A 23,463-nucleotide genomic window follows, 5' to 3' on the forward strand; every position below is an offset into this window, starting at 1 on the left:
TGATTGCTTTACCAGCAATACATAAATATCTCATTAAGCTGAACTTACACCTACAAAGATTTTTAAAATAAAAGTCCCAAACAACCCTTATTACTGCACACGGGTTTTACAAGCAATGGGTTTAGCAGAAGGAAGAATGACCACCACACTACTGAAAAGAAAGTTAAGCAGCAATACATCTCTCAACAAGTCCTTTCAACAAATATATTTTGAGTTAATTCACAGCTTCCTAACCAATGCAGTTTCAGATTTGAAGAGAAATCCTAAAGAACTGATTTTTAAAAGAAAGCTGCCTCCAGGTATAAGATGGTTCAAATAAGAGACTGTTGTAGTCATCCGTAAAATCAAATACATTGTGAAATTTAAGGAACAGTACAGGCCTCCTAAAGTTCTTTACCCACAACAATGTATTTTCCTGAAAAGGCTATCAGCAACATGCCTCTTTTGTTAATGGCTTAGAGTTTAAAGGCAAAAAGGTTCAAAAAGCATACTCATCATACAAGACAGGCCATTGTGATCTCATGCTTCATATCCTATACATCAAGTCCCAAAATCTGGCTAACAGGAGAAACCACTTCCTATCTCATAGTGAAATGGAGAGATGAAGTTTTAAAAATAGGTAAGTTTTCAAATTCTGCAGATGTAAATATCAAACAGCCAAATAAACATAAAACTGAAGGCAAAATTGTCTTCCAGGATACGAGTTTTCCAAAGGCACCTCAAGCATACCAATCTCTCAGAGACACTCCACCTATACATCATTTTCTCTTTATTAGAGAAATTTAATCTTTCTGGACAATTCACTTTCCTGAATGTGAAGTGTGTATCCTACAACAACTGTAGCCATTTTGGCTAATCAAGCATATAATACTAAAAATCACTTGAAATATAGGCCAAAAAGGATCACAGTTACCTTAGCATGCTTTAATTCCAGTTCCGCTAGTTCCACCAGATTTTTTCTGAATGCTGCAACTCTTCTTGTCTTAAAGTCTATCAGTTCTATAGAAAATAAAAATGGACTCATTAACAGCATCCCTGCTAGTGACCTCAGCTATTAACAGACATTCCTTCAGGACGGAAGAGGTAAAGGGTGAGAGAAGGAAAAAAAAAACAACTCAGGTTTAATCTCAGCACATTCTGGGCTCAAAAATACTGCAACTCAGTTGGAAGAAAGCAAACCATCTCTGCAGTTCCTCACCTCTAGGTAACCTTTTGTGGACACTAAGCTCTTTTGAAAAAAGACTGCCAAGTGGATGCTTTTAACATTTATTTCTCTTATTCCATCTGCACTGTTCTTTCAAGGCTGATACTTGAAAGTCTTCAGGGAATATACTAAGCTAAAACTAGGGTGAACAACAGTATGCCTTCTGCATATACCATTGTAGCTTACAGGATCACTCGTTCTCCATGGTCTCATTTACAGGAATCATTAACCAGATTTACGGCTCAAACAACTCTCCAATGATAAAAACAGGACAGCATGGTGTTTAAACCTTGAACAGATCTGCCACAAATGATGACTCAGATACCTACTAACTCACTAAAGTTTAACCTAAAAAAGACAGTAAGTTTCCAGAAGAAAAGTAACATGTAAATAAGGTTCCTTTTCTCTATTAACTCTGTAATTCAGTGAAATCTCATTTCATTATTTCTCCCTTCTCTAATGTAGTATCATATCTGTGAAAGACTGGTGCCTTCACAGGAGAAAGCATAAAACCAAAAGGGGAATTTTAACAACACTAAAACATTTGTTTGCTGTTAGTGCTAACAGTTATCATTTCATATCCTAGCTTATATATGTGGAAAAAGAAAGCTTAACAAGTAATTTGCACCTAGACTTTGCTCTACCTATCAGAGCTATAAGAAGCCAAAGAAAAATATAATTTGAACATTCTAAAATAAATAAATAATAATTAAAAGATAATATTCCTGCTTAGGAAACATTACAAAAATCTATTCTTATTAATTACATTAATTCTCATTAATAACATACTAAAATGTTAATTTTCAAGTAGTAACATAGGATCAAGGACCATCCAAATACCTTGTTTTGCTGATTCAGAAATTTTCTCAAATTTCTGACAGCATATTTGCTGAGTAGTTTCAGCTTGCAGCACATCTTTATTTTTTGCTCTTGCTTTATCCAATGCCTTATTAGCATTTTCATAATCCACTAGTGACCTAGATCTTCTATATAGGAGATCCTATTAAAAAAAACAAAGGTTGTATGGAGTTTATAAGACTCTACCCAAGGATTTTATTCTATTCCAAGTAATTTTAAAAAATCAAATTAATTTTAGTCCTTGTTGCTGTACTTCAGTTCTTAGTAAACTATTTGCATTCACTTTACTTCATCCTCCAAGTCACAGGAATGTCCATACCAGATCAGATCCACAACATAATACTGCTTAGTCTCCATCTTGTCTGACAGAGGCTAGCAACAGATGGCTTAGATCAAACTCCAAAAAGCCAAGGAAGGCAAACCATGGGAAATTTCACAGCTTCTTAGATTAGAAACAAACTACTTTTAGATTATGTATCTGAAATACACACAGAGCTCAAGAAGCAACAGTAACATTTTTTGTGCAAGAGTTTGTGATAATCTAACTACAGGCGTTTACTGTCAAATGTTTGCTCATTCTGTGATGTTATTTAACCATCTTATATCAAACAACAGTAAGAATGAATTTTCTCTAAGCACAGAATATCAAATTCAGCCCATGTGTTTTTGTATCAGCACTAGCAGATTATATGGAATGTCCAATTTTAATATTTTAAAAAAAGCAGAATTGCTTGCAATTACAAACACCAAACACACTGCAAACACAAGAACAGCCCTTCTATGTTTCTGTTTACTCCATCATTTGGCCTTGACAAGTGGCTTTCTCAGATCCACACAGACAGTCCCACATCAGCAACTACTTTGTTATTCCTTATATTCAACAGAAACAGGTTTTACAGCTAAGGGAAAAACTGCAGGCTAGAGGAAGCAGCATTTTAACCTATCTATAATGTGAGTTGATGAGCCCATAAAGATCACTTTCTCTCTTTTTTTTTAATGTTAAAAAACACAATTTCATTGAACAAAAGCCACTAGATTCACCTTAGCAGCTTGAGATTCCCTAAGGTAATATTTCAGAAGATCAGAAAGCTTAAGATCTTCATCAGCAGATACTCGAGCCTCTATTTTCTGGAAAAACAAAACAAAACACCACCATGAAACAAAAAAAAACAGTAAGCAAAAGGATCAACTTAAAAACAACCAGACTGGGTATTCATCTGTATGATACAAATTAAATGTACAATATGCAGTACACAACAGATGGTCTTTTTCAAAAACTAAGATCAGGCATTAATGACAGGATACTTAAATATGCAAAATGAGAAGCCGCATTAGGATTTTGTATTAAAATGTAAGGAATAAGCTACTCTCTGTGAACAATAATTGACAACTGGCTTTCTACATTAAAAACTGGATTTTTTCCCAATAGCAATTATATTTATCATATCCTAGAAAAAATGTAAAGAAACAAACTTATATTACGAGTTGCACAAGCAGTTTTATGTTGTTGAAATCAAAGGATAACAAATTTTTAAGGCACCTTTGCAGACTAATTGTGTAACTGCATGCACTAAATGGTCTAAAAACCAATAAACTAATTTGCTTGTATTTGAAACAGATTAGAAACAGAGTCTGAAAGTGCATTTTTAAAACCATAATTTTAAAAAGATAATTTCTGAAATGCAACCTTTTGAGTTAAAGCAAGTAATTCTGTCAATTTTCTTTAAAATATGTGTTTATGCAGATACAATTGACAGTTTAGGAAATGAACACATTTTTCATTTGGAAGTTTTCCTGATACATGGCATACATCTTCTCTCTACCAAGACAAACAAGTAAGGCAAAAGAGAAGATATATGAAAAACTGGTTACAAGCATAAGCGATATTAGTTTTTGAGTCAAATAATTGCAGAAACATCTTGGCTCCAGAAAAAAAAGCAGATTGACCACCTTTTTTTTTTTTTTTGGATTAAGGATTCAATGTCTTCATTTCTTTTATCCGTAACAAGTTCTGTGATTCCCAGTAACAAGTATGGAAGACCTCAATGCATTTTAGAGGAGCAGAAGGGTATTACAGCAGACTGCCAGAAATGTTTAGTAGACTGAGGAGTCCAAAGGTTCATTTTACAAAACACGACTGAAATCTTACACTTTCTCATTCCATACTACACATTGCTTAAATGCTCCATCTAGAAGCACCCATATTAATCCACACATTAATGCCTTGTTGACACATGATGTCCGTTTCATAGTACATACCCTTGTTTTGTCAAATAACTCTGACACCTTCAGAAAAAACCTGTGCAAAGGAAACAGCTCATATTACAATATTGTTTTGAACAGTCTAATTACTTTCTAGAACTCACACTATAGTCTGTGTCTGGCAGTAAAGATTGCAAAGGCATTGCTTACAGTTATAATTCACAGAACTCAGAGAACATACTGGTTTCAAACTTCAAATGTGTGGGAACTGTGCAGTGTAAGAATGGCAAGAGACAAACAAAGCAAAACATATGGATATTTTTAAGCAAAGAATAATTGCTCAGCTCCTCAAGGATTCTTTATGCTTCTGTGAATTAAACCCCTAACACCAGCACCATGGTCAATGGTCTTACACTATTATCAAGTGTCCTTTACACAAATTTGAATGTACTTTTCTTCACCCAGTAAACAGGACATATGTCCTACTTGGAATTCAGGGATGCTGAGCAACAGTGTGGCAACATCTCCACTGCAGGAGACAATACAGGGCTTCAGTCCTAGAGCAGACTGAATTACAGTCAAATGATACTATTTTGACAGAAGACAGATGTGATTTCTGACGCACCCTAACGGGCTACAACAAATATCAATACTATCATCAAAGTATCTGGTATATAAGCTATCACCATATCTGGAAGTATATCACTGCAATTCAGGTATATTAGAAAGTTAACTTTCATGTCCTACCTATCATCACACTGACACTAACATCACACTAACTATGTGTGTATGTTGACAAGCAATGACTTCTTTAAGCTAGAAACTAAGTTTCTAGATATACCAGACTTCATCTTCAAGCAAATCACTGAAAGATTAAAGGACAAACATCTGTACATAGAGACACCCTTCTAAAGTTCTGGAGATCCATGAAGATTACTTTGTTTTCCTAAGGGCAGCAAACTTGCCAGAACAGCAGAACTATTCTTCAGGATGCTGGTACACTCAAAAAAAAAAAAAAATCCATATACTCAGACTGAGACCTGTGCTTGCTGCATATATCAAAGCATTTGGAACATTTTTTTTTTTAATGGTGAAAGAATTGTGGGGTTTTTTCCTTATTTCATGAGGACTTCTCCATTTCAGCTGTGCAATTTTCTATAGACTTTAGAAATTAGCATTTTTAACAGATGAATATTACAACAAAACTGTTAAATGCAGCCTGCTAAAGAAAAGAAATACTAGAGGGGAAAATGTTTTAATGTCATACAGCTGTAATAAATTCTGGTTTTCTCCTAACAAGAGCTACCCATCTCAGCAGGCCATCATTAAGACTGCTACAGCAAATTACCCCGTAGCTTATTAACAATATCTTACTTGCATATATCTGTGGAGTCCTGCGTTCCTAATGCATATAACGAAGAACCAATTCTATTATAGTCATCCGCCACATCTAGAAAAACAAACAAGCACTTGTTTTACTACCTCATTCCTCTTCTTTCTGAAAATTTTGAAATTCCTCTCTTCAAAAATTTTTCTAAAAGGACATGCGTTAACACGGAACTAGAAATAAAATTGCAATCTCATCACTTAATAGGAAAGATAACTTCACACAATAAAAACAGTGGTTTCACCAAATTGCACAGTCTGTAATTTATCTAGGAGTATTTTATGCAATTACAACCTGCTAGGTGAATTAATTGTGCAATTTTTTTAGGTTTTATTTTGGTGGAAGATGTACAAACTTAATGGTTAATGTCTGAATTTAAATTTTATTTTAAAACTAGTTGGGGAAAAAAAAATACAGTTTAAGAGTAACAAAGCCTGTGTGCTTGAGAGCAGTTAATTGAATACAAACTACAAAAAAAAACAGCACTATATGCACAACACATGTTCTAGCACATCCCTGTTTTTAGAAAACCCTTACCTCTTCAACAAGCAGTCACAGATTAAAGTATCATTAGTGTTAAAGCACTTTAAATAATAAATTAGAAGCAACATTTGTAAGAAGGCTGCATAATTTCACTAGTAAGGTATTGCTATATAATATAAAAAACATAAAAACCAAATCTTTGTACACAGAGCTTTATAAAAAAAGCTTTAAGTATTTTAACTCAATGGATGATGAAAACTAACAGATCCAAGCAATGAACAGGAAAATACATTTGTTTGTTATTTCTGAAGTTTATATGCCTTAAAGCAGAATTATTTTTTCCTAATCACACAACCTTAACAGATTGAGTGGATCAGCTTCCACATAATTCATTACTCCATACATTATCCATGCAGCTGGTTACAGTGAAGAATGGTATTAGGAAGCAATTAATCTCCCCTTCTATTCCTCAAATTTCAACATAAAAATTGATTTTCTGCTCGAAATAGCAAGTTGGTGACTTTGCAAGACCTGCAGCTCTCTGTTGATCATGTTATCCATAAACTACAGATTGCCCATTTCCAAAACAGGTTTCCCAGGTCATTGCTCTACTCCTCTAGCCAGAATTTCAAAAGCTGCCATTTATCCCAATTCACAGTTTGGCAGAAGTTGTCAGTAAACATTGTATGTGACTTGAGCCTGGAAACCAACGAAGCTTTGTCATGAGTTTGATCACTCCTTTCCCATCAGAACCTCTACAACCTAATTTCAAAGGATTTGCCCATTTCTACAGCCAATGTTAAAGCCTTTCTCACTCTGTAAATAATCTTGGCACTTCATTACCATGAATGAAGTTCAGTTGTCATTTTAAGAAAGCAACCAAAACCACCAGAAACCACTTCAGGTGGGAGCTGAATGCAGATACGGGGCCCTTAGCTCACTGAGCCATCTTCTAGCATAGATACTAAAACTACAAAAGACTCAGCGTTCATGCAACGGCAAGAAAGCATCTGAAGAACTCAGTAAATTCTTGGTTTAACATCTCATCCAATATCCATTTGAGAGATCTTCAATGAAGATTCATGAAAGGTTTGTGACCTGGCTTTGTATGAACTCTATTACTGTAGACAGCAAAGACAGTATCTGTAAATCAGACCCAGACTTCAAGGAATAGACAGAATCTGGAAGATCAATTTTGATTTATCTAGGCAGGAAAACTTAAAATCAAGGGCAACAAAGGCCAGTTTCTTCTGAGCTTCTCAAAACGCAGTAATCCTAAATCAAACACAATAGTCCCAACCCAAAGATTTTTCATTTTCTCAAATAAATGAACTGCATTGAGAAGACCATCTAGAGCTTTCAGAAATCACAATGGCTAGCACTCAGCTCACGAAGACAAATCAACAGGCAAGTGGTAAATCTTGTCTCAGCAAGAAAAGGGATCCTGCCAACCAGATTGCTCAATGTACATATTGCTGTCTCCACCCTAAATGGCTAAAAAAATGGAAACCAGGTCTAGAACCAATGGCCCAAAGAGGAGTTCACTACGAGCAAAGGTAACTTTGTTAGCAAGGTAATGCATTGCCCAGTTTGCCAATAAATTGCCCTCAATGGAATCAACCACATCCAATCCAGAACAACTGCACTAGGAGTAAAATCACCTGTCCTGCCATATTACCCACCTCTACACCTAAATGACTAAGTCATTAGACTTCAAAAAAATATTAATACTTAAAGTGTATTTCTTTTCAGCAGACAGCATGGAGAATAAACGTATCCTCAGTGTTGTACCAGGCTCTTCTTACTCCATCTAGTCTACTGCAGCAAGGCCTAAACCTAGAACGCCAGACTGAACTTCTTTAGACTCAGAAGGCACACACTTGGAGAAATGAATTCACTTTTCAGGTGCAAAAAGTAAACTAAAAATTACTTTTCCTCACTAACAACTTCTGTACACTTTAACCAGTACTATTTTCACCCTGAAAAAAAACTCACTTTTATGTGATCTTGTCATTTTATCAGATTTGGCAGAGGCATCTTTGACTCGGTTGTGATATTCTACAAGGAATGTTCTCTCATGTTCAAAAAAGTCATCCACATCCTACAAAAAAAAGGGAACAATTAAAAAAACAGGATTTCACCCACTCTCCACAAAGCAACTGCAGAGTAAAGTTGCACATTTCACTGCTGCTGTGACAGGAAATGCATTTGGTTTTATTCTCTAAACCACCATTGATATGAACTGATTTCTTCTCCACTTATATTATGACCTTAATTTTTATTAAGAATTTAATAAGAATTAAGAATTCGCAACAAATATCCTAAAGGTCTATAAAACTAAACAAGAAGGAATAGCAAAGGATCACCAAGGGTGACAGGAAAATAGAATACATGTAATCCACTTATAAAAAGGGAAGAAGGGATGAGAGTAACACCACAGAGGCTGTGGTCTCAAGATGATTTGAACTCCTAGCTCAGAACACTGATCTTAATGACAGACTTCTTTCAATTTGGTAAACAAAGGTAAATGTTAATATTGTCTGTATTACAATTTGAGATAACTGGTTTACACTTTTTTTTAAAAAACCCTCTAAAATAACACAGATGCTCAGATGCACAGATGCTCAATACCATGGAATAGCCTACAACGTGGGCGCTGAACAATATTACGAAACTGGAAGTTATTTGGACTTCATATTTTTCTCCAAGTCACAATTAATCCATGGTTATATCCACTTTCCAGCAGTTTCAAAAAAAAAAAAATCTTAAACCTAGAAATTTTTAAATTTTTAACTCTTGTAAAAATTGCTACCAAATGGAAGGTCACCACTAGAAAGAAAAGAGATTAAAAATCCTCCTCCACAGAATTTCTGCTTGCTATAAAGTAATCTTGTAGCTTTTGGAAAAGTAAAAATTAAACTGAATTTTCATTACTTTTTTTTTTCCTCAGTTACATTCTTACATCTAGGAGATGGGAAAAATCGTAACTTCTACTGCTGCTCCTTGAAAGAGCAGACAGATTCTAAAAGACTGGGAAAATTCACTCTATTAGTAACTTCTGAACAGAAGCAGTTGTCAGACCTAGTTCTCCTTTCCACTATATAAAATGGCAGGCCTGAACAAAAAAACCCCAACAAGATTATCAATTATCTATGTATAAAAAAAGGTGCTTAATTTCATAGAGTCCTGAAAAGCCACAAGAAAGCTCTCAGGTAATTTGTATCAAGGCCACAAGTTCTCACCATGGTCTGCCACTAATTCTTTAAGTTAGATATCACTATAAAAATGCATTTTTGTACCTATGTAAAAATCTGCTTCATTAAAAAACGTGACAAACGTTAATCCATTTTAAATCTTGCTATGTGAAGCAGTAATCACCTTTACTCCTGAAACAATGACACCATCTGCTGATTTAACCATATTTTTGAAGAAGTCTTCAAGTTTCTCTTTCTTATTTTTCCCACGAACACTCAACTGAAAAACAAATTAATTTATTATGTTAATTCATTTTCTGGAGGTAATACAAGCTTAAAAAAAAATTAAACAGAACTACATACTCCTACTAGCTATACTTAAATCTCCTGTTCTCTGTTTATTCTTATACTCTGCACTAATGGGGACAGGGCACCTTGCATACAGAATGAAGACTATCTCATTTACCAGATTGTCACCTAAAATAGCATTCCAGGGGGGAAAAAAAAAAAAAAAAAAGAGATCAGCACCATTCTAGCACCTGCAGATACCACATGTACGAAATGTACAAAGTGTACGTTTCAGTTACCAATAACACAGTATTTATCATGCACAGGATAGGTGAGTTGATGTAACAATAGTTGAGTTAATCCAACTATGTTTCACTCTCTGCTGAATGGCAGATTTCTGACTTCCAGAGTATGATTCCAGAGGATCACACTGGTTTACGCCTCTTCACACTCATCCTGTCCATCTAACTACTCCCAGTTTAAGTAAGCTGAGTGCCTGAACCTGTAAGCATTTCTACATCAACAGAGGAACCTCTGTAACACATTTTGAATTAAGTATGTACGCAGTTGAGCCAGTCTGTGCAATAATGTCTTCCACTCAATGTTGATTCCTGCAATTTTAAAAAGTAACTGAAATAGTTATGAATCCAAAAGTACTCTCCATTATCTCAATTCAGTATGTTACTTGTGGATAGCCACACTAGTCCAATATTCAGAAAAAAAATTAACTACATTTTCACTCACATCATTATCAGAATATTTCATCAGAAATTCTCTCTAGTTTTGTTAGCCACAGATTTTAAACCAAAGTTCCAAATCCTAAAAAATTAGTGTTCCATTTTGTTGCATCATTCTCCCTCGCAGCAAATAAAAATCATTCAAAGAGTGGAAAAGTAAACTGTCAAGTGAAACCACCACCAAAAGCTCATCTTTTTAATCCAAAATATACTAGATTTCCAATAATATTTTTGATGCTGAGGTTAAAGCATATAGTGCTTTTGGTTACTCAGGTAGCAGAAAATGAACTCCTACAGACTAAACAAATTTCTAACTTTTAAGACACAAGTATGTCTGGCATGAAGGAATTGATGTAATTTGCTCCAGGAGGTAATTCCGTCTTAATCAGTTTTCCATCCTACCATAAAAGCACATCTTGATTTCTCTTGCCAGCAATTCAGTTTTCAATACTCACATCTTGATTATATTCCAAGAATACATGGAAATTTAAGTCCTTTCTCAAAATAGGATGTGCTGCCACGCGACACAAAAACACTTCATGCATTGCAACTGTCTTCTTGAATATTGCCAAATATTCACTAAAAACAAGAAATAAGACAGACATAAGAATTTCATATGAAGCAATTAAGTTTGAGATAAACCTAGTGAGCAGCTTTAAGAGATCCTCAGTAAGGGTACAAAATTACAAGCTGATATATTGGAGTTTATCACTCCCATGTTTGATATAGACATAAATAAATACTGCAAAGTTAATACTAGGGAGAAATTTGAAGCCCAAATACATTACAGAGAGATTTTTAATGAAGAGTCAACAAATACACTCTAATTTTTATGGTTAGCTAACAGACACTGGTTTGCTGAAAGTGTAACCTCATTTCATTGTCCTTTCCCCAGCATCCCAAAATTCAAGAAACTAAGGTACAGACTACAATCCTTCTGCACTGTATATTGATGTGCAAATTCCTTCCTCCCCATCTCCATCCCCTTGCCCATTTGCACCCTCCTTACTTATTTATATGTTTATGTAGTTTTTGTTAGCTGTTTAGACAGTCTTTTATTTCAAGTTAAAGCCTAGCCTTTTTGAGCCAATGCTTACATTGATGTCTTGCTTCATAGTGGATCTAAAAGTGAAATCAAGAGCTGCATTTGGTAGGTACAACAAAAATCCACATTTAACCATAACAATCACATATTTGCCCAGTTCAGCCAACTCAACTTCAAAGCAATCACTCACTTGCAATTTAATTAAGAGGAAGGCACTCTTATCAATACCAGTTTGCTAGAATTCATTGTGCTTTGCAAATTCAATGAGTAAGATGCAACTCATCTAAAAATGAGGAGAGGGCTCTTTTTCCCATTCTGAGGTCAAACAGTGAAATTATAATCAGTGCTTTTCCTTCCACTATGTGCAAGGAGGTAAGATTTACATACCAGCAAACCAGCAGGGCCAGTGTTGGGAGATGTTTGATCTCAGTGAGAGTAGTAGTCATTCAGTGAAGACAAAAAAGGAGGATGCAGAGGATGGAGGTGGCAGTAGAAGAAACCCAAAGTTTTCTGTGTTATCCAACCCCTAACCAGACCACAAGAGAATCATGATCAGGGCCGCTGGAAAACCAGATTCTTTAAAATCTAGTGTTCTGCTAATTTCCAGTTTTCTGCATATGAAGTGTATATCTACTCTGCTATAAATTATGTTGTACATATCACTAATACAGAGCTTTTTAAGACATTTGCTCACAGCAGCTGAAGTTCGGAGAGAAAGCAGCAGTTGTAAGAGTTCTATGTACTTTTCTTGCCAATTCAGAGCTCTTGATAGAAGCAGTCTAGAAGCAGCGTAAATATACACTTGAAAACTGAAACCAATGACAGGAAAAAGATCAAAGAAGTGAATGCATGATAAAGAAAATGGACGAAGCAAGGAGAAACTTCACTGTGTAACTCAATATGGAACAAGAAGCTTCAGAGCAGTTATTTCAATATAAATTAAATTCATAGTAAGGGAAAATTAGTATTTTCAGGAAGTTTATTCTCCTTGTGCAAAAATTAAAAAAGAAAAAAGAGTGTCAAAAAAGGAATTTTCTAGTAATCTTCGTATTTCTTGGGGAACAGAAGGTTGGCATCTATGTTTACAGTACCAACCACGTGCACAACTCCCTACTCTCAATCACTGCGTGTATTACCCTAAAGTCTAATTACACTTATCAAATGTGGAATACTAGAACTAAAAAAAACAGAGGTTATCTCCTCCCTTTGCAGATGTTCTGTGAAGAACAGGATCTAAGTACTTTCTTTCTTATGAAAGAATGCTCAAGAACCAGCTAATTCATTTCTTGTTTCAGAAGATCTTCCATGAAATTATTTCTACAATTTTCCTAATGGCACTGATCATGATCACTAAGATTAACCTAGGTTATATAACAACTGGATTCTCAAGTCTTGTGTTTCACAGAGAACTATTTCAGTGAGATCGGAAACATGGGACAGCAAACAGCATTAAAAGTTTTGGAATATAAATAAATTATTAAAACAGTAATCAAGTCTACATACGCTTCCAGTTCTTGTTTCATCTTGGTGAATTCTTCTTTAGTCATTGATCCTTCCCCTTCTCCAAGTTTCTGCAGTTTCTCCCTGGAGGCATCAAAGTCAGGCCTGGGTGGTGCTGGTGGAATCTGGAATTTAATCCAAGTTTTTTTAAGTTCTCATTTTCTCAGTGAAACAACACCCATTCACAGTACAGGAACCGTAGACTGCCTGCAGCTTTTTAATACATGTTTCTCTCTTTCATCATTCATTACAGCATTTCTGGATAAAGTCTCTTATTCATGAGGTATTCGTGCTGCATTACTACACCAATTTCGGTCAAGTGTCCTTGAAGATTACTAAAGTATTAACTAATGGCTTCAGTTTAATTACAACAGAAGCCAAATAATACTTCATTTCCCATGACAATGACTTAAAACTTGAAAAAATTCTTTTTAATTAGTTTTGGTTTAGCTTATTTGGTAAGGATTATTTCTTGTTTAAAGAAAGAAGAAAAAAGAATTCCACAATTGTTTTCACACCATCCATTTCTAACCCCCCAAAACTTTAAACCAAGAAAACCATTCCCTATTGTTTGCAGGCACTAGCACTTTCTTGCAGCACTGTTGACATCAAAGACGTGTTGAAGTAACAAAGCCCCCAGTAAACAAGGCTCTAGGTTAATTTTGTAATACAGTATATTAACACTGAAAGAGAAACACCAGAGTCAAACTAAACCTGAATTGGTGCCAGGAAAGGAACACAAAACCAAATATGCTTAAATTTTCATTTACTGATATTGGCCCATTACATCAACATATTTAAAAAAAAAAAAAAAAAAAAAAAAGGAAAATCCAGTATATAGACAGTACACCATCTGAAACTAGTTATTACCACACTGAAGGTCTAATCACTTCAAATAGCTTTTCTGACTAAGAAAAGACTAACTCAAGAATGGTATGACCATCACAGATTATACTCATGATAAATTACCCACTAATCAATTAGAAATATCTGTTTACCCTCTGAATCAGCAAACACCCCCCAAACACAAAACTAATACCAAACCAAACTTTCATACCAAGATGACAAATATTCCTATTTGCAACTAACATATGAAAAGCAGCACCATTTTTAAGATACAGTATCACACAAGTGCCTGTTTTGAGAGCTCTGTTCCTGGAATGCCTGAAATTAACTTCAAACTGTAAGTTATTATATATTGAGGTTCCCTGTAGTTCTACATGGTATTTAACTTGGTTTTTCCTTCCTCTTATTTATGGAAAAATGATTCTGATCTTTATAATGAGAACTCAAAAAGTCTACCATTCCAGCTAAAACAAAGGCAACATGAAACTTGTAACTCAGTTAAACATTAGCTTGCAGAAACAATACCAGCAAGTTGTACAGTTCAACCCTCTCCCACACTTTTAACACAGGGGCATAAAAATACACTTGGAGACAAATTAAACTACTCACTTAGGAGTAAAGGGCAAGAAAGTATGACTGCTACTGTAGCTTTCTTCCAAGCTTGCTTCAACCATTAATTTTGTGGAATTGCATAAAACGAAGTATTAGAGAAGCTTATCTGATTTTATAAGGAATGAACACCTGCTGTTTCTACTGCATTTAAAAGCAGTCTCAAGTACTTTTGATCCAGCCCACAGAAAATGGCACATATAAATCAAAAGAATACCAGTACTTACAATATAGCCAGCATAGTCCTCGTTCTCAACAAAAGAGTCATGAAGCCAAATAAACTCTTCGTGTTGCCGGACAACAGAAAATTCGTTTTGTTTGAAATTTGGTAAGGAACTCTAAAAGGGTAAAAGGAGGTAGAATTATGGGGGGGAAGGAGATGTAGAGGAAGAAAAGCTCAACAAAAAAAACAAGGTTTTTCATTACTACATGAGAAAAAACCTTGCGGGAACAACAAAAATGTCCCCAAAAGTTCATACCACAGTAATTACCCTCATCTTAATTAGTGCAGCAATCAACTGGCATGGGTTGCCGTAACAGGTTGTGGAGTGTCTGCTCTCATCAATATGTCTAATATCTTTATCAATTTAATCCTGGAGTTCCATTTAGTATCTTTATTGATGATCTGGATGAGGGGACCAAGTGTCCCTCAGTTTGTAGATGAGACCAAGTTGGGTGGAGGTGTTGATCTGCTGGAGAGCAGAAAGGATCTGCAGAGAGATCTGGACCAGCTGGATCCATGGGCTGAGGCCAACTGTAGGAGGTTCAACAAGGTGAGGAGCCAGGTCTGCACTTGGGTCACAACCCCAGACAGTGCTACAGGCTGGAGGCAGAGGCAGAGCAGCTGGAAAGCTGCCCAGTGGAAAAGAACCTGGTCAACAGTGGCTGGACATGATCCAGGATGTGCCCAGGTGGCCAAGAAGGTCAATGGCATCCTGAATTGTATCAGAAATAATGTGGCCAGCAGGAACAAGAAAATGACTATTCCTCTGTACTGGACACTGGTGAGGCCAGGCCTCGAGTGCTGTGGTCAGTATTGGGCTCCTCCTGACAGGAAAGACACCGAGGTGCTGGAGCGTGTCCAGAGAAGGGCAACAGAGCTGGTGGCAGCTCTGGAGCACAAACCTGATGAGGAGTGGCTGAGGGAGCTGGAGGTGTTTTGGCTGAAGAAAAATCAGATCTTATCACTCTCTACAAGTATCTGATATCAAGCTATAACCAGGTGGGGGTTGGTCTCCTGTCTCAAGCAATAGGTGAGATGACAAGAGGAAATGGCTTCAAGTTGCATCAGGGGAGGTTTAGATTGGATATTAAAAAAATTTCTTCCCCAAAAGGGCTGACAAGTTTTAGAAGGTGCTGCCCAGGGAAATGGTTGAGCAACCATCCCTGGAGGTACTTAAAAAACATGTAGGTGTGGCACTTAGGGACATGGTTTAATGGTGAACTCAGCAGTGCTGGATTATGGTTGGATTCAACCTTAGAGGTCTTTTCCAACCTAAGTGTTTCTATGATTCCATAATCAAAACCCAAATGGACAAATACTGAGCAATGTGCTCTTGTGCACTCTAATTTAATGGTGAGAGTGAGGGAGGAGATAGGATAAATGATGTCCAGATATTTTATTCAACTTCAATTATTCTGTCACTCTGCAATCAATAAACATTCAAATCTAAAAACAAAGCCATAAACAACAGTAATTAAAAATGATTCCTGAATGTAATACAATTACAAAATATGCTTTTAGAACCTGAAAGTATAATAAGAGCTAATCAAATTTAAAAACTATACTGAAGTATATTCATGTATATTAAAGATTCTACCTGCAAACAGGCTAATTAACAGGCATGGGAATGGCATAACAACACACCTAAAAAAAAAAAATGAACATAACTTTCTTCTAAAGTTTTTTAACTCTTAGTCATCTTTTTCTTATGCACTGCAGCTATACAGTCTTGTAAACATGAGGTAATTCTACTTTCTCATTTCCTCTGGATTGTGTTACACTTTGTTTCAACAAACAGTTTAAGCACACTCTCTTTTGTATATAATTAAGAACTGCTGCGTGTACAAACCCAGGTTTTACCTTTGTATGGACTGTGAATTTCACTTTATCCCTCTCACTCAGTGCATCTGAGATATCCACTTGCAGAGCAGCATCAGTCTGGAGATCTACATTTATTGCTCTAAGCTGAAGAAAAATATATTTAGCTTAAAATTTAAAAAAAAAAGGCAAACTATATTTCCATTATTCTTCCTTTGAAATGAACCCTGATCCTGCAATGCTGAAGACAAATCACAAAACCCCCCCAACATTAAAAGATTAATTCCAGCAGAAAAAGAAATTCCAGTAATACTCCTTATGAACAAATAATACGAATACATACAAATAATATTCACCTTTACAGTATGCCTTGTTAGTGCACTATTTTCTTTTCTGTAGATTGTTAACTTGCTAGTAATTGAGGTGCTCAAGACAAAGTACATTTACAGATAGCAACAAGTTTGGTAGGTTTTTCTCTTTATTGTCCCCATTCCTCTGAACTGATAAGCTGTTCTAAATATACTTGTAAAGGTAATTATAAAGATATTATCAATTGGAAAGGTACTTTTAAGGGGAAAAGTGGTTCTATATTTCAAAGAAGCAAGAGCAGTTATAGACCTGATTTACTCACACTGTCTTACACTATTCTGTTCAACATATCTTATCATATAATGAAAAAGCTTAAAAGAATATCCTGAACTTCACAGAGCTAAGTCTTCTTGGAAATATTGTTTTTCTCAAAAACCCCAAAGCAAAACACTCAAACCCAAGACTTTGATGTCTTCAAAATGAGCACAAGAAATGGCAAAAGTGCAAGGAACACATGCATTTTTTTCTACAAGACATGAAACCTGAACTCTTTCACAAAATAATTCCAGTCACATTGAAAAAAAAAATAGAGACAATGATCAAATATAGCAAAACTGAAATGTTATCTGAGCACCACAATATTTGGCAGTAACTGGACCAAAGGCTTCAGTACTTGGTGTAACCTCATCTAGAGCCCAACTGGAAATTTAAGTCCCCTCACCCTTGCACCCTTGTTGTTCTAGAGGAATTTGTCCCATGACAATTTCATCATCATGGCCAACAGACATTTGGAATGTTTTTACAAGCACTAATGCTAACCCTGAAATCTTTTCCAATCACATTGTCAAAAAATATTTCAACATCATGCTCACAAGGCATACTTTTTACTGAGACATGGTGTTTTCTCTGATGCTGCATTTTTTTCTACAAATATCCCATTCTACAGTATAAAAATGTTTTACCATACAGAGATTTGGACTTTTTTCCAAAAATTTTTTCAGGATTGCATTTTTAAGTCAATACTTACATACAAAAATGCTTTAAGTATTCTCAACACATAGCAGGGAAGTTACACATGAGCAGATTTTGAAGGTAACACTGTGAGGCACTAGAAAAGCTCTAGGACAGAAGCATCAACTGCCACGTCTTATTTTCCATAAGCTACCTTTATATTAAATCACAGTGGTCAGATTCCACTCTGGTCTTGCTGTTAACCCCAATGCATGCACAACTCTTGCCTATGTAGCAGCAACCAGACTCACGGATCTTAGAATGAGAGTGTTAAGCAAACCAGAATCATGCAGTCTAGCATATTCTGCTAGGGCTAGCAAAATGTAACAGTTCAAAAGCTCTTACACATAGCTTTTCCTTACAGTGAAGTTGGAAATCATTAAAATGACTGCACAGTAACATATTCACACACGTGATCCAGGCATTGCCTTTTATTTTGCTTTCCCAAGGTTTAGAGGGTCACTGCCTCACACAAAGACGTATTATCATGCAATGGTTTCTTGCAGATCACTTCTCAGAGGCAGAATCTCCCAGCTCCTACTGAGCTTCCAAAGTGCTTACCATCTAATTTAGGAAAGAAAAATATAATGACATACCAATGTCTCTCTTATGTCATGACACCACATTTTTCAGCATGTAAAAAGGTTTTTGTGGTTACACTGTCTGGGGTTCTGCTTGTTTTTCTCTGGTCCCCCCAGAATACATTAACAGACTGAGTACTCTCAGCAAATAATCTCAATTATCTAAATGGTATTTTTGTAATCTTTCACAGGTCACAAATATTTCTACCAAAATACTTTTACACATCCTTTGTTTTTTTTTTGTTTTTTTTTCAAAGTGGTACTACACAAAATTCTAGAATTCAGTGTAACAGCTGATCAAGTTTGGCATTAGAGCATATCCAGTGCAGTGCAGCCTGATCATATGCACTATTCTCAACTTCAGATACAAAAGTCCTGTCTGTGCTGAGAAAATTAAGAACTAAATATGACAACTTCGCCCATGACATACAGCTGTAAAGGACTATTTGTTTGATTTATACTGAGTTAAGTTTGTAACAGTTTTGAAGAGTTTAATCATATGTTGAGTTATGCCATGTAGCCTGACTGCCAACAGGGAATGTTTTCATCTGCAATGGTAATGAAGCATTTATGAAAGGTGTCAAAGACAATCAGAAAGTTGAAGGACTTTAAATGTATACATGTGACACAATGAATCACATTGCATTACTGGAAATTTAATTCACAAACAACATCACCACACCACAAACGTAAACAAACTCTGCATAGCTACTTCCAAAATAAAACTGCCACCAATGGATGGTTTTCTAGTGACAAAGGAAGTAGAAAATGAAAAAATAAAATAAGTCTGATATAGATGAAAACTGAAATGAAAGTTCCTTAAGTATGGAAAAAATAGAGATTTTATTAGACTTGTTGGGGGGCAAGCTTTATCTTGCCCCCCAACAAGTCTAATACATACAACATTGCATAATAATTTTATGCTTACATATGTTATCTGCATCCATGCTGAACACCTTGCAAAACAAACCTGATTTAATTACTTTACAGTTCCAATGCTATACCGAGAAAGTCCCTGTTCTATTCAAAGGGTCTAGAAAACACCAGAAGCCAAAACCCAGGCCAAGCGATGTTACAGTACTAACTGAGAAAACAATGCAAGGAGAGGATTTAACATCTAAGCTCTTGCTTAAGGATCAATTATACTTCAAATGATAATGGAAGGAATCTGGTACAGACAAGGGAGACAACCAAGTGTTACATTCCTAGGTAATGTCATCCATTAACAGTAACTTCCCTGCTCTAAGCTCTTTCAAAAATGTTAAGAGTAAAAAGGACCCTATCTTCAGCTGGTTCTTTACAGGCAGACAAATACACAAAACAAGGGGACAAAAAATACCTTTACAACAAAAGCTTTTGAAGTGTTTTCACAGCATTAAGCTTCCAGCAGACCTGTTCTAAAGGATAGCTCATTTCCACTGAACGAGTGTTACCTAAAGATTATATAGATATAAAATACACAAGGCAGTACTAATGGAGCAATACTACATGACTTTACAAAGCATGTACTGTTGAGGTTAGAGGGAGCACAAAAATCTCAACAGCACCCAAGTTACACCAAGCAAATTCATTCCTATCCTATTTTCTAAGTGAAATTCAGAAAAGCAATTCCCACAAGTTCATTTTATGCAGACCATTTATAATAAGTTCCTTCTACAGACCACCCACTGCTACTTCCTCAAAGATGATTCTCAGTGCTCTCTTTTACAGTTCTCCAGAAAAGGCTCCATATGGTGTAACACCATTGTCTGAGAATTACTCTTCTGTGTGGCATCAGCATAAATTCCAGCCCTCTTTCATCCCACGACCCCAAGATTAAACTTGACACAAACGTAGCCAACAAACATGTTCCTGCAGCAGTAGAATTAGTTGCCACAGCAATATCAGAATTCAACAGAGGCAAGAGTATTGATTTTCAAAACTAAAAGCTCAATTACTCCAACTAGAAGTTGCCATCCATGCTTTCAAGTAAAGGCTTGACCCACTCATTATTTAATAGCAGAAAAAGGCAACAAATCAGAACTAGGGAATCACTTTATGAAAAGATGCTTATTTTACTACTTCTACTCAGAAAAATGTATTACAGTTTTGAAGATAAAAGCACAGCAAATCCATTCATGAACAGACTGCCATATTGCTTTTGATTAACTTCTTGTATCACAAACAAAATCATGCAGATAACCTGTGTTTTAACCCCAGGCATTTAGATAGAAGAGAAAAAATTAAACCCCCACAGTGATCCATGATTGAAAATAAGAAACCCTAAAAAAACTAGGCAAATGAGAAGGCCACTGTTCTAGTTTAATTCCTCAGTACCGGATGAAGATGCAGGAGAGAAAAAAAAAATTACTGCATTTGGCCAATTGAGATGGTAAGTCTTACAACAGTACAAACAAGACTGCTAAGAGATTTCTTAAGGTTTTCAAATTACCTTGTGAACTCTTAACAACCTGTAGCCTTAGAGGGAAAACTAATAACCAGCCAAACAAACAAGTTTCACAGGAGGTCAGATCCACATTGTTATGTTCTACCTGCACTTCAGATAAAGGCAACTTAACTGTGCACATCACAGGCTGTTCCTAAGTACCAGGGAGAACCTATGTAAAATACCTACGTAAATAAAATTTCACAGTTATTAAGCTCTTCGATCCTTGCTCTGAAGACACTCAAAGGCCAACAGCCACAACCTCCTCTCTCTTTTAGCCGATAGTAGAGTAGCTGTACCCATAAAGGCAAAAGCTTTACATTGGCCAAAATTGGACAGATACAATATTAGAATGCCTTTTTAAATTTCTGGCCATGAACTGGAACATAAAATGCACTGAATTTAATATCTGACTATGGTGTGCATGATAAAACATCACACCAACACAATGTGTCTCAGATTTTTGTCTTTTTAGTAATACATTGTATGCAGTCAGCATTCCCTTCAGTAACTACCAACAGCCAAGTGAACCAAAGCGACCCTGAAGCTGCTCTCCTACCTTGCTCACAGTTGGTCTTTCTCAAGATACTAAGTGACAGGGATAATCAGTCTGACTAAATTACACTAGATTAGCTGATTTGTTGCTTAAGTGAGGCAGGCAAGTTAAATAAAGATGGATACAGCAGTCAGAAGAGAAACTAAGGCCAGAAACAGGCAGAGAAAAAGGCTTTTTCAGTAAGAAACGCAATTGTGGCATCCTGTCCCAACAACACAACTTCTCTTGAATAAAGAGTTTATTATGTAGCATGTGTCTCCAATGAAAATGTCCCATTGTTATCTATGGGAGAGCCCCCTGGGCCTGAAGGGAGCAGGGAGGGCAGGACTGCATCACCCAGGCCCTAGATCGCGGATGGAACCTGGCGCTCCCCAGGCGGCTCAGCCTGGGCAAGACCGGCCCCGCCGGGCGTGTGCAGCGGGAGAGCGGGGGCCGCACGGAGAGAGCATCCATCTCCGGCCACGACCCCCTCCCCAGCCATTCCAACCACAGCATGAAAGAACTGTCCTTCCAAAACTTGGGTGACAGAACAATGACGAGCACACGCACACAGACGCCGGTATCACCGGGAGGCTGTGCCAGGAGCAGATCCCAGCGGGCGGGCGGACGGACAGACAGACAGACGGCCAGCCCGGACGCTCGCAGCCCAGCATCCCGCCTCCGTCCGACACCCACGCGGCGGGCTAGGGCCAGCAGCGCCCGGAGGGGCCCCCGAAGAGGGGCCGACCCCGTTTCCCCCACGCCCAGCCCCAGGCGCCGGGTCCCGACGCCTCCCCGCGGCACTTACACCTCGGTCCTCCTCCGAGAGGAAATCTGGGCCGTCGTCCGAGCCTTCCTGCTTGGGGGCGAGGCGGCGGCGCAGGCAGGGGGCACGGAGGGGCACGGCCGGCGGCAGGGAGGGTGAGGGGAGACAAAGCGCACAGGTTAGTGAGTGCCCGGCCGCGCCGCCCGCCCTGCCCCGCCCCGGCCCGGCTCCGCGGCCGCCCCGGACCCACCATCATGGCTGCTCGCGGCGCTCTGCGCCCGCCGGAGCCGCGGCCGGGCGGGGCTGCGGCGCGCGGGGCGGGGCGGGGCGGGGCGGGGCGGGGCGGCGGCGGCGGCGAGCGGCGCCTCTCGCGAGGGAGGGAGCGGCCTCTGAGGGGAGGGAGGGGAAGGGATGGGAGGGCGCCGGGCGGTGCTTCGGCGGCGGCTGCGGCGGAGGGAGGGGAGCGGGGCTGGCCCCGGCCGGGGCGGTGGTTGCTTGTGTCGCAGCCGCGCTGTGTTGCCGTGCGCTGCTGGGGCTGGCGAGCGCCGGGACGCGGGCGCTGAGGGCGCTGGGCGTGCCCCGCGAGGGGGTGCGGCTCTGTTCGCTGGAGCGCGGCGGCAGCGGCCGGCCTCCGGAGGTGCGGGCAGCGCCGAGCTCCGCAGCCTCGGCCGCAGGCCGGGGCCTCCGCGCTGCCCTGCGCTGCTCCCCGGCGTTGGTGCGGGAGATGGGCTTCGCGCGTTTGTGCAAGCCTGGGTGTGAAACTGTGCGATGACAGCGCGAGAAACGAAGAGGCTTATGATTTGGCTTTGATTTTTGGGCAGTTACGTGATTTAAAATTAACAACTGCCTGTTTCACGCCAAGGAGTGGAGTCTTTAAATCCCGCTTTGTCTAATTACAGTGGAAAAGGTCAGCATCCGCACACTAAAGCGTATGTAAGCGTGGAGGGAGTCTATACCTGAGACTGCGTATTTGTGTGAATCAGAGCTAGAACGGCCAAGAAACGGCCCCAGGGTGGCGTTTCATGATCAGCGTACTCCGGCCTCGGTGTTGCAGAGGGATGCGGGCAGGTGTGGACATCAGCGCTCCCGTGGGCCTGCACTCACACAGAGGAGGGCACCAGCCACTTGCAAATTAAGACTGCAACAAATTCGTAGTTTCCATCCTAGCTGGCTCCCTAGCCAAGTCCATCCTTAGTTACAAGCACGAGTGCCACAGCAGCACCATGTATTTGGGTGGAATTAAGCCCATCAGGAAACTGCTCCTTGAGAAATGGTGTTTGTGTAGCCTCAAGATAAGTGACGATAATGCTTTTGGAACTCCAAACTGCTTAGAAGGCTGCTTTAGGACTCAAAGAAGGAAATTGTCTCTTGAAAATTGTTCTTGGTATGGAGAAATGTATTTGAGTATGCATTTTTTAAATAATTTTAGAAGTGGTTCTTTA

The 23,463-nt window shown here is 38.3% G+C and overlaps 1 protein-coding gene across 1 annotated transcript in view; it reads right to left on the reverse strand.

Annotated features, from left to right (window-relative positions):
* The window catches only part of SNX6 (sorting nexin 6), a 28,630-nt gene extending 6,297 nt beyond the window's left edge, over positions 1-22,333 (reverse strand). The window contains exons 1-13 of the mRNA XM_059849895.1: positions 22,272-22,333; positions 22,064-22,111; positions 16,437-16,541; positions 14,581-14,691; positions 12,902-13,023; positions 10,809-10,932; positions 9,513-9,608; positions 8,130-8,235; positions 5,639-5,714; positions 4,322-4,361; positions 3,104-3,190; positions 2,045-2,204; positions 914-999 (exon numbers count right to left, since the gene is read on the reverse strand). Coding sequence (XP_059705878.1) covers positions 914-999; positions 2,045-2,204; positions 3,104-3,190; positions 4,322-4,361; positions 5,639-5,714; positions 8,130-8,235; positions 9,513-9,608; positions 10,809-10,932; positions 12,902-13,023; positions 14,581-14,691; positions 16,437-16,541; positions 22,064-22,111; positions 22,272-22,277 — 1,167 coding nt within the window. The 5' untranslated portion in view covers positions 22,278-22,333. The remainder of the gene's footprint in view (positions 1-913; positions 1,000-2,044; positions 2,205-3,103; positions 3,191-4,321; positions 4,362-5,638; positions 5,715-8,129; positions 8,236-9,512; positions 9,609-10,808; positions 10,933-12,901; positions 13,024-14,580; positions 14,692-16,436; positions 16,542-22,063; positions 22,112-22,271) is intronic.
* Positions 22,334-23,463: the final 1,130 nt, after the last annotated feature.

Source organism: Haemorhous mexicanus, chromosome 6 (assembly GCF_027477595.1).
Source record: "Haemorhous mexicanus isolate bHaeMex1 chromosome 6, bHaeMex1.pri, whole genome shotgun sequence".
NCBI lineage: Eukaryota > Metazoa > Chordata > Aves > Passeriformes > Fringillidae > Haemorhous > Haemorhous mexicanus.